Genomic DNA, 12,002 nt, shown 5'->3' on the forward strand with positions numbered 1-12,002 from the left:
TTTAGATATGTTGAATAGAAGGGATATGAAAGTTAAACCAAGTTCTAATCTGGTAGTGTACACCGATGCAAGTGATACTGGTTATGGCGGTTATTGCGTACGGACAGGTAAAACTGTTTCTCATGGTTTATGGGAAGAATCTGAGAGAATTATGAGTTCCACATGGAGAGAATTGGTGGATAGAGTTCTTCGGTCATTTGTACAATTTCTCAAAGGTGAGAATATAAAATGATTTACAGACAACGCAAATATTGTTTCCATTGTTCAAAAAGGGAGTATGAAAAATAACTTACAAGATCTTGCAATGAACATTTTTCAAATTTGTTTAGAATATAAGATTTGTATTGAAATTGAATGGACACCAAGAAAACTCAATGAGCAAGCAGATTATTTGAGCAGAATTGTCGACTTTGATGATTGGGGTATCGTAAAAACTGTTTTTGATGACCTATCACAGGAATGGGGTCCGTATGATATTGATTTATTTGCTTGCGATTACAATGCAAAGGTAGATAAATTTTGTTCCAGGTATTGGAATCCTTTTACGTATGCAGTTGATGCATTTACTCTTAATTGGACAGGTTGGAATGCATGGATACCGCCATTTTATATTATTCCAAGAGTTTTGAAGAATTTGAATGAATGCAAAGGATATGGAACATTAGTAGTTCCGCTATGGGAATCATCAGGCTTTTGGCCAATTTTAATTTTTGAAGTTTACAGGTCACATATTGTAGATTGGAAGGATCTTCCAGTAGCAAAGGAGTTTTACACACGTGGTAAACTCGGGTCTGGTATTTTTGGTAAAGAAGATTTAAAGTTTAGAATGCTTGCATTTGTCTTTGATTTTAGAGTTTGATTTCAAAATTGTTTTCGGCTGTTTTAAATTCTTCAAAATAAACAAATCTATTGATTTATTGGGAATTATTTTCTATGAACTTGTATGAGAAATATCAGGCAATTTGCGCTATGTTGTAATAAAGATAAATATTTTATCGCTATGGATTTTACTGAAGTTTCTTTCACCACGTTTGTGGTTTGCCATTTGGCAAATTTGGTTTTTTATCAAAATGGTATTTTCATTTCTGACGAAAATGTGCTGAATATCTTAAATAAGCTGATATGCAGATATAAATATATGTATTTTTATACATATCCGGTAGATAATTTCAAAGCGAAAAAATATATTTATTGGTGTTCCTTTACAATTTTTGTTTTTTCAGGTATTTGAAAGAGATTTGATTCAGTTGCCTTCAAAGTTGCGTGGAAAGGTGTATGCACTTCCTGGGATTATGCAAGCGTCAAGAGCGGATTCAACTATACACAAATATTGTAACAGTTTCCTGAGATTTAAGAAGTGGGCAAAAGAACAAGGAATCGAGGAAAGTGAATTATTTCCTTCAAAACCTTTACATGTATCTATTTATTTAGCATGCTTGATTCAACGGGCAAACTCTCCATCCCCTATTGTTTACGCATTCTATGGAATCAAATGGGATCATAATCTTGTGGGATTCAATTCTCCGACTGACAATCAGTTTGTTAAAAACATTAGCGCATATTAAAGCGCAGTCTCAGAATATGCGCATTTATCTCAGTTTACTTTCCATGCTCATTCCGGATTTATCCGGGTTGCGCATGCTGAGTTCCAAAATAGTTTTTTACTAAGTGCTTTTCTATATTACGTCATATCCTTCTTTTCAATCTTCACGTCATACAAACTGGTAGGTTAAAATTTTCTCTGTTGAATTATCAATATTTGCCTAACTATTTCTTAAAAATAACATTCAAAAGTTTTACATCTCTTTGTATACGCTAACTTTACACTATTATTCGTTGTTGGGATTTGCAGATGGCAGTTATTTTTATCGGATTGTAGTCTTTCACCAGACTTATTTTACTGTGACCTGTACACACGCCATATTCATTGGTACAACGTGGGCTATCGGGCCACGCTTCTTTTTGATTACGTGTCATTAGTTTATTTACTTTTTTTTTCTAGTTGCTTAGTTAGACATTTTTTTTTTCATTTTAAATAATTTAACAATTGTTTCTATATTTTTATGGTAATACCCAACGCTAATTATGCCGAAGACTAAGTCAAGGCCAGCAAGGCCAGCCCCCACGGAGCGGACGTCCAGGCGACCTCGACTCCACGCCGCGGCTAGGGATGAGCCCCAGTCAGTAGTGCAGGCGGCAACCCCACAGGCACGTTCAAGCCCAGTTGAACAGTCAGCGCTACAGGCGCCCACAACCAGCGTTTGCACAATACCGGTCACTGAGCCACCTGTGCCCACAGGTAATTTAACTCTTGTTCCTCTTGACTCCAACCACACCATCCTGCCCTTACCTGTAGGGTCTACTCAATTTTCGTTGGGATACTATGTTGACCCTAGCACTAGGGATAAGATCATATCTGGTAAATACATTAACTTGGGGACATTGCTCGTTAGGGACCCAAACCAATCTCATGTTTCCTCCACTCTTGCAATAGATGCAACCGGCCAATTAATTGCCCAACCTAAATCTCACCACAAAATTCAAAACATTGATCGTTGGACAGATGCATTCATTATCTTCATGAGCATTTACACAGCAGCACATCCTGAAAAAATACAACAGTTCTTAAAGTACATGCATGACATTAGGCTAGGAAGCCAGAGATCACAGGGCTGGCTCACATATGACGATCAGTACCGCCTTAGGGCTTCCATTAACCAAAACACAGATTGGGGTGTAGTTGATCCTGAGTTATGGATGATTTACATGACACCCACTGCACCCCAGACCCACACATACAACCAGACTCACACCTCAAACAAAAGGGTAAACAGCGACAAATGCTTTGACTACAACTTCAAAGGTGCATGCACCAGACCAAACTGCCAGTATGTACACAGATGCCTTAGGTGCAATAATGCACACTCCTCTAACACCTGCTCTTTGGCTACGCCTACACAAGCAACCAAAGTTAACAGGCCATTTCGCTTCAACACAACAAACCAAGGTCACCCCCCCTACCAATACAACAACAACCCCTCAGCCAAATTCCCTCGACACCCCAAACAATAATACCCTTTGGTCCCTGGGAAGCACCCCAATCCTTATTAAGTCCATTTCACAGTATTTACAACATTACCCAGATAGGCATGCCGCAAAAACTTTAGATACTGGTTTTAAGGAAGGATTTAAATTGTTGTATGCAGGACCTAGACTTCCTATTTTTTCTCACAACTTAGTATCAGCCAATCAATACCCAGATATTTTGCAAACAAAAATCTCTAAGGAGGTGGATGAGGGACGCATGGCTGGCCCCTTCCTACAACCACCAATGCCCAACATTCATGTCTCACCAATCGGTTTAGTTCCCAAAAGCGACGGCGGTTGGAGAATGATAACACATTTATCTTACCCACCGTCGTCCAGCATAAATACATACATAGACCCTAAAGATACAACAGTAACCTACACTTCCTTCGACACAGTCGTAAATACCATTAGCAAATTGGGAAGGGGGGCCTTGTTGGCAAAAGAGGATATAAAAAGTGCTTTTAGGCTAATACCCGTATACCCTGGAGACTTTGAACTGCTAGGACTTTTCTTTAGGGGTGCTTACTATTTCGATAAAATGTTGCCCTTTGGCTGCTCAATTTCGTGCAAAATTTTTGAAACATTTTCTACATTCATCGAATGGTTGGTCAGAAGGCAATCTGGTTTAGAAACCACCCACCATTACCTAGATGATTTTATTTTTGCCGGTCGGTCTGATACTAACCATTGTCGTATGCTAGTCGACACCTTTCATAGCCTATGTACAGATATGGGGATTCCACTTAATAAGGACAAAGCACAGGGGCCTACAACATCCCTTGTGTTCTTGGGTCTGGTCATAGATACAATTCAAATGCAAATTCGCATACCACCACCAAAGATTCAAGAAATGTTGTCAATTCTCACACATCATATTCAGAAAAGAACAATTACCATCAATTCACTGCAAAGCATTGTAGGTAAACTTAATTTCTTTGCCAGGGCTATACCAGGTAGTCGAGCATTCAACAGACGTTTTTATAATGCTATGATTGGTAAGGTTCAACCCTATCACCATGTTAACATTACCTCTGCAATGAAATTAGACATGCAAATGTGGCTCGACCTCCTGACCAATTTCAATGGGGTTGTATATTTCCCGGATTCCGAATGGAGTTCTCAAGAAACACTTAACCTTTTTACAGATAGCTCTGGGACAGCTTCATTAGGATGCGGTTCATATTTTCAAGGGCAGTGGGCCTATCTCCAGTGGCCATCGTCATGGGCAAACAAACCAATCATTCATGACATTACATTTTTAGAATTAGTCCCCATTGTTTTGGCATTCACCATTTGGGCTAAAGCACTCCGAAACAAAAAAATAATCCTACATATAGACAACCTAGCTCTTGTACACATCATTAACAAACAATCATCCTCATCTGATAGAGTCATGTTTCTCATTAGGCCACTCATGCTTGTCACTATAAAAAACAACATTCAGTTCAAAGCCCAGCATATTCCTGGCAATCAAAATGGTATAGCAGATGCAATATCTCGTCAACAGTGGGGCAGATTCAGGGAACTGGCTCCAGCAGCAGACCAGCTACCCCAACCCATACCAACATCCTTCCACAACGTGCTCTTGAAGATGAAATGAACCGCCTTCTCATGTCATCACTAGCCAGTAACACTACCAAAGCTTACGCTGTGGGTCTGCAAGCTTTCGACCAGTTTAGATTAAATCAACAGTTGTCCATCCTTTGGCCACCACCTTCAAATCACTATTTAATGTTCATAGCTCACCTGTCCATACAAGGCTGCAAACAAACCACTGCTAGGGCCTATACATCTGCAATTGCATTTAAATGTAAAGTATTAGGGAATGGTGACCCTACAAAACATTTCCTTGTTGGTAAAGTGTTAGAAGGCATGAAAAGGCAAAATAACAACAGGGTTGTGCGCATGCCCATAACCCTAGAGATTTTGAATCAAATCCTTCATAAGTTGCCTGTGGTATGCCAGGATACCTATGAAACTTCACTGTTTGCTGCTGCGTTTACCTTAGCATATTATGCATTATTAAGGGTGGGGGAATTAGCATTATCTAAGGGTAACTCACCCGATAGAATCATCCAGGTTCAGCATATTTCAATTCAACACTCTATTATCAATCTCCTTATTAAATACTCCAAGACGGATCAACTAGGCAAAGGAACCCACTTGCGCATCAATGCCACTGACACCCAATTTTGTCCGGTCAAAATTATGAACAAATATTTACAAGTTCGGCCAAATGTTACAGGCCCCCTGTTTTGCCACTACTCCGGCCAACCACTAACCCGCTATCAGTTCTCATCAGTACTGGCAAAAGCCCTACAAGTTTTGGGAATCAACAGCAAGTATTACAAATCTCATTCATTCAGGATAGGGGCAGCTACCATGCTGGCACAGCAGGGCCTATCAGAACAAGCCATACAAGCCTCTGGGCGATGGCATTCACAAGCCTATAGGTCTTACATTAGGTAATGCATATTCAGCATTCCCCTTCACTCAACTAACCACCGGCAGTTGGCGATTAATTATCATGTTCCCTCCCTTAAGATCTTCATTTTAATTCCCTATTTGTATCTGTCATTATTTTAACAAAATATTTGCATTCCTTAACCAATTTAATCCAAGTGGTTGCAGATCCAGTTAATGTGTGGATTTTGGGATCTTCCATTATCAAACATGCTACAGTAGCAGCCTCACAAAGAATCGGAGGAACCAACCTATCCATTCCAAATGCCAACATATGGTGGCAGGGGTACAGTGGCATGAAACTTTTGGACCTTGTCCCTAAACTCAAGTACCTCAAAGGCCTCAAATTGCAAAGTCCTCCTCACATTATTGTCGTTCATTGCGGAGCCAATAATGTTGGCAAAACTCGTCTTGACCGCTGTTGACCATGGTACATGACATTCTGTCTCAATGTAAAACATTATTCCCAAAAACCAAATTTGTGTGGTCCTCTACCCTCCCCAGGATAACATGGCGCTATTCAACAAACACAAAAGCCATGAACCAAACCCGAACCCGAGTTGACCGCCAAGCCATTAAAACCATGGTGAGCCTGGGAGGGGCCTACATCAAGCATCCTCAAATTAAAATCAGTCATACCCAACTTTTTCATAGTGACGGTACCCACCTATCCAAGTTGGGGAACGACCTTTTTCTCAACAATTTACAAGGGGCTATCGAACAAATAATGGGGGTCAAAACCAAGTAAAACCATCCCATCCTCATTGGCATTGGTCGGCGGTATCTATTTGAGGTGGGGACGTGACGCCGTCACCAATATGTAGGACCTTTGGTGGCGGATGCATGTTCATGCATGTGGCGCTTTCGTCAAACCCCACCTCAAATGGAACAGTGTTTTCTAAACCGTGTATCATTTTTGTGGCGCAAATAGCGCTTTTCATCATTGCAACTTTGATACATGCAAATTATTATGTTTAATTATACAATTGTGTATTAAATGGGATATTGACCCATTTAACCTTATTGCACTTTAATGCAGCTTTGATTGAACTTTGAACTCTGATTGAACTTTGAACTCTGATTGAACTTTGACCATATTGCATTTTGAGTGGCGTTGTGCATTTGTGACCTACCCAGTGCACAATTCAGCCCATTTTGGGGTCGCCACACTTGATTGTTTGTTGTTGGGGAGACGACCCTGCGGCTGCTCCCAAATTTTGTTCCTTATGTCACCGCGACCAAATAAGCCAATTACATTAAAATAAATCCCACCCAAATTTTTACTTTGTGTCTTATATCTGTGATAATAGCGCATATTAAAGCGCAGTCTCAGAATATGCGCATTTATCTCAGTTTACTTTCCATGCTCATTCCGGATTTATACGGGTTGCGCATGCTGAGTTCCAAAATAGTTTTTTACTAAGTGCTTTTCTATATTACGTCATATCCTTCTTTTCAATCTTCACGTCATACAAACTGGTAGGTTAAAATTTTCTCTGTTGAATTATCATTATTTGCCTAACTATTTCTTAAAAACCCACCCTCCCTCCCCTTTTGTTTTTTTTTTATAAATTTGTATAATGTTATAATTGTTTTGTTGAAATCAGATACTGCTGTCTCTTTGTGTTAAATTTTCAGATGAAATCCCAAATCTGGACTTGCAGCCCTTCAAAGTCGCGGTGAACATGTTGAAGACCTGGAGGTGAATTTGAACCGGCGCTTTCGTCAAACCCCACCTCAAATGGAACAGTGTTTTCTAAACCGTGTATCATTTTTGTGGCGCAAATAGCGCTTTTCATCATTGCAACTTTGATACATGCAAATTATTATGTTTAATTATACAATTGTGTATTAAATGGGATATTGACCCATTTAACCATATTGCACTTTAATGCAGCTTTGATTGAACTTTGAACTCTGATTGAACTTTGAACTCTGATTGAACTTTGACCATATTGCATTTTGAGTGGCGTTGTGCATTTGTGACCTACCCAGTGCACAATTCAGCCCATTTTGGGGTCGCCACACTTGATTGTTTGTTGTTGGGGAGACGACCCTGCGGCCGCTCCCAAATTTTGTTCCTTATGTCACCGCGACCAAATAAGCCAATTACATTAAAATAAATCCCACCCAAATTTTTACTTTGTGTCTTATATCTGTGATAATATGGAAGGTGGGAAACGTATAGTGGCAAAACCTGTTCAAAAGAAAGAACCAATAACTGTTGAAAATTTACGTTGTATGTATTTGAAACTGTTTGAATGTAATGATCTTTATAATCAAAGAATCATTTGTATCGTCTTGTTGGCATTCGCTGGATTTTTACGTAGCAGCGAACTCATAAATATCAAGAGATCTGATATTCTATTTTTCCCTGATCATATTGAAATATTCATCGAGTCTAGTAAGACTGATATCTACAGAGATGGTACTAGAGTTGTTATAGCAAGAACATTTTCATATATATGTGTCCTGTTTCTAATTTTAAATTGTATCTTCGTTTAGCTGGGATTCAAGACGATTCAGAGGAATATGTATTTTGTGCTATTTCGAAATCAGGAAGTGGTTACCGGTTGCGTAATCGTGAAAAGCCTCTGTCTTACACCAGGGTTCGTGAATTATTCATCGAAGCATTTACAGGAATTGTAGATAACATCAACGTTTATGGACTTCACAGTTTGCGGTCAGGTGGAGCGACTGCGTCGGTAGTGAGGGGAATTCCGGACAGAATATTCAAGAGACATGGACGTTGGCGTTCGGAATCTGCTAAGGATGGATATGTCCAGGATCCGCTAAGTGAACGTTTAAGTGTTTCCAAAAAACTTGTTGTTTATTGATTATATTGTATCTTTTTGTATTGATTTTTCTGAATATATATGAAGTTGGATTACGTTATTATATCCTATATTAATAGTAGCATTAGTTCCCCGTTATTTATATTTACATAGCTGCAGCGTGTCGTTGCTAATTCCACACAATGTGTTGTTACTTACTATAGTATCATAGTATTCAGGTTTCATTTGGAAAGTAATGAATGGATTTAAAGGAGAAATGTGATTTCTTTCGTTTGAGGGACGAATTAGACAGAAATCAATTTCTACTTGGTATAATAATGAATTAATTATCCAGATATATAAGGTTTTCATTCGAACACCTGTTTGTGTCACCTGTTTCTTAAGAACCAGTTTTTAGCAAGGCTATATAAAGAATTGATCTGGTGTTAAATACCAGTTTAGGACGACACGTACAGCGGAAAGTTTAAATTTTCAGAATTGTTTTATTAAAAGAAATAAATCACGTGATCCAACTTTATGCCATAATTATGTGTGTGTACATTTAATATTCCAAATATTAAATAGCTGCAGCGTGTCGTTGCTAATTCCACACAATGTGTTGTTATTTACTATAGTATCATAGTAATCAGCTTTCATTTGGAAAGTAATGAATGGATTTAAAGGAGAAATACATTACTGCTCAGAGTTTACTAATCAAACTATTTATAAAGATGGATAACTCTGATTATAATGCATTACACTTTCAGTGTCAAGAAGAGTTATTGCCCTTGAACACAATTTACAAAAATATAAAAATACGCTCTATATCATTATCAATATCAATATTTAATTAAATAAAAACTTATTAATAAACTTTCAATGTAGCTCCTTTGTAGATTACATTATATCAAGATACATATAATAAAAATAAAAATATAACTTTGCAACGATCACCTGTTTATGGAAAAAGGTTTCACAATCCTGATTACTCTGATAATGGTATTACTCTCTAACTACAAGTATTAAATATTGTAACAATAACTAACCTTTCACATATTTTAGAAATGAGATACTGTAGCTTAGATATCAAAACTATTAATTACTGGGGTACTTTATAAAATACATTCTTTCATAAATAAGGTATTGTAACCTCAAAAAGTAGAATTACCCAAATGTACCAATTAACAGAAAATATAATTATTATCTATTAAATTATTTATTAAAGTACAAGAATACCAAAAAGATAGAACACTTACTATAACTGACTGCTTCAAATATGATGATCAAATAAATAAATAAGTTAAATCTTCTCTTGAAGAAAACAGGTCTTACTCCTAAGAAACCTAGCCTTGGTCTGTCACAAAGGCTACTCAGTTAAAGCGGAAAAAATTATAAAAACATACTATTGGCTAAGTAAACCACCAGATCCTGTCCACATGTATGTAAGTGACCATACAGGTGAAATGACTTAAGGCTATGAAATATCAGAAGCCACTAGAATAGGTAATTAAATAATGATTACTTGATAGGCTCATAAAAGACAGGGAGTTATAGGGATAGAAGTCTGTTTCTAAATATGTGCATGTAAAATATGGAATATAGGATGATGATGATGGTGACGATGTTGATGATGAAATATGAATAATATGCATGACTTTAATTATAATCATAAAATGCACCCTATTACATTTATTTTCACTATCAGAAGATCGCATTATCTGTCTAGCAACAAGTAACCCATTGTTAACTTTAGTCTATTAATTCAGATATACACAAATGGTTTGTCGCAAAGTTTACATATCCTTAAGGAGGTTGGCACCTGAAATATTAGTAATGTCAATCACCCGAAAACCACATAGATATAAAGATGGGAAAAATAAAATAAATGTTTATTCATTTTATTTTTTACCATTGTCACATGCCATTTTTTGGAAATTAGGGCGTCAAACAGAAATGATAATTTTTCTGATATTTTTGCTAAAATTTGACATAGAAATTGATAATTTGAAGAAATCAAACAAATATTTATAGTTCGAACTTTTATTTTGTTATGAATTTTATGATAGTATGAAGGGGAACACATGTAGAGACTATAAAAGTAAAATCTAAGTCAAAGTTTAAAAATTCTTGCTTTACTGGTGGCTTCAAAGGCCACTACATAATGAACACAACAATAGAGGTTACAAAATGTTATCTTTTCAAAACTTTGCGAAGAAATAGACATACATTTAATTTTTCATTTAAAAGTAAAACAAGTAGGCGTCACATCTCAAAAGATTGAGATAAAGCATGAAATACGCTAATTTTAAGCCAAAGTTGGAGTTCATTTTTATGTTCTATGAAATATAAGCTAAATATGCCATAATATATCGATAGAAATATCAAAATATTGTTTCAATATGTTTTTCAGAATATCATGAATATATCATGATACACAAACCATCTAGAAGTAAAGTATGGTCTGCGCTGAAAATTAACTAACAGATTAGTTTTGAGATGAAAATGATGCTTCTGAAAAAAAATCCATTTTCAAACAATCTTAAGGAACCCCTTAAAAATAGATTTGCAGAAATAACAGATCCCAAAGGACTCGACAAGATTAAAATGAAAGTCTTCAGTTGTTCAATGAGCGACTAATATTACAAATCGCGGAAGACACCTACAGTAAAGACAGACTAAAAGACCCTTTGGTACAACAACAGTACATATGTAGATATCTTTTGTGACGGGTTGACATTCGACTGCCTCAAAATGAAAATGAAAAGAACAAAACCTGAGAAAGAGGCTAGCTATAAAAGGGTCAAATATGATGGAAATTGTACAAGGTAATGATAACATTAACGGACGAATTCTTTCAAATTTTGATACTACTCTTCCCTTTTTAAAAGATAGAGCAGAAAATCTTACCTCAATAGAAACAAGGCATGTAGAACCAATCGAAATTGAACATGCGCGAAATACAGTAAAACTCGGTTATAGCAAAGTCCTAGGGGCCAATAAATTTACTTAGTTATATTCGTAATTCGTTATATCCGTATAACGAATTCGTAATAATAACTTTAGCGAATTCACTATACTCATGTTTTCTTTCACCAAACTATATTTTTTGTAAATTGAGACTTAAAATAAAAATACATTACTTTGATACTTTTGATGAATTGAAAAATATTTATGAAAATAAATTCATTCAACCACCGGTATTATATTAAATGGTAGTGCAAACTTTTTAACTGTAAATTAAGGAATTCGTTATAAAAGTGTTAAAATTCGTTATTATTCACTTTTTACGGGACTCAAAATGAGTTCGCTGTATCCGTAAATTCGTTTTATCTGAATTCGTTATAACCGTGAAATTTTTCTAAGATTTGTTATGAATTTTACCGTGGATTCAAAAACACTTTGCTTAATCCGAGAATTCGCTATATCCGTGATCGAACTAAACGAGTTTTACTGTAGTACGTGTCTTTAGTGCAAACAGACGGGTCATAGGGCTCGATTTGTCCTCAAACCCCAAGTCAGGTCCCGTTCTCAAATGAATTAACGACTCAGTCAAATCAAGCCCTTACATAGTATAGAGCACCTGTGGAATGTCGGAATTTCGGTAAAGTAACTTAAGACAAAGACCTACATATGAAACTAATTTTATTAACAACCCCAGTAGCTGTTAATTAAACA

General features: G+C 36.6%; 1 protein-coding gene across 1 annotated transcript; it reads left to right on the top strand.

Annotated features, from left to right (window-relative positions):
- Positions 1-1,536: 1,536 nt before the first annotated feature.
- LOC128160551 (uncharacterized) lies at positions 1,537-5,965 on the top strand. The gene is made up of 2 exons (XM_052823888.1): positions 1,537-2,299; positions 4,598-5,965. Exons 1-2 carry the CDS (start codon positions 2,086-2,088, stop codon positions 5,557-5,559), a joined length of 1,176 nt encoding a protein of 391 aa, XP_052679848.1. The 5' UTR covers positions 1,537-2,085; the 3' UTR covers positions 5,560-5,965.
- The last annotated feature ends 6,037 nt before the right edge of the window (positions 5,966-12,002 follow it).

This window comes from Crassostrea angulata, chromosome 8 (genome assembly GCF_025612915.1).
Source record: "Crassostrea angulata isolate pt1a10 chromosome 8, ASM2561291v2, whole genome shotgun sequence".
NCBI lineage: Eukaryota > Metazoa > Mollusca > Bivalvia > Ostreida > Ostreidae > Magallana > Magallana angulata.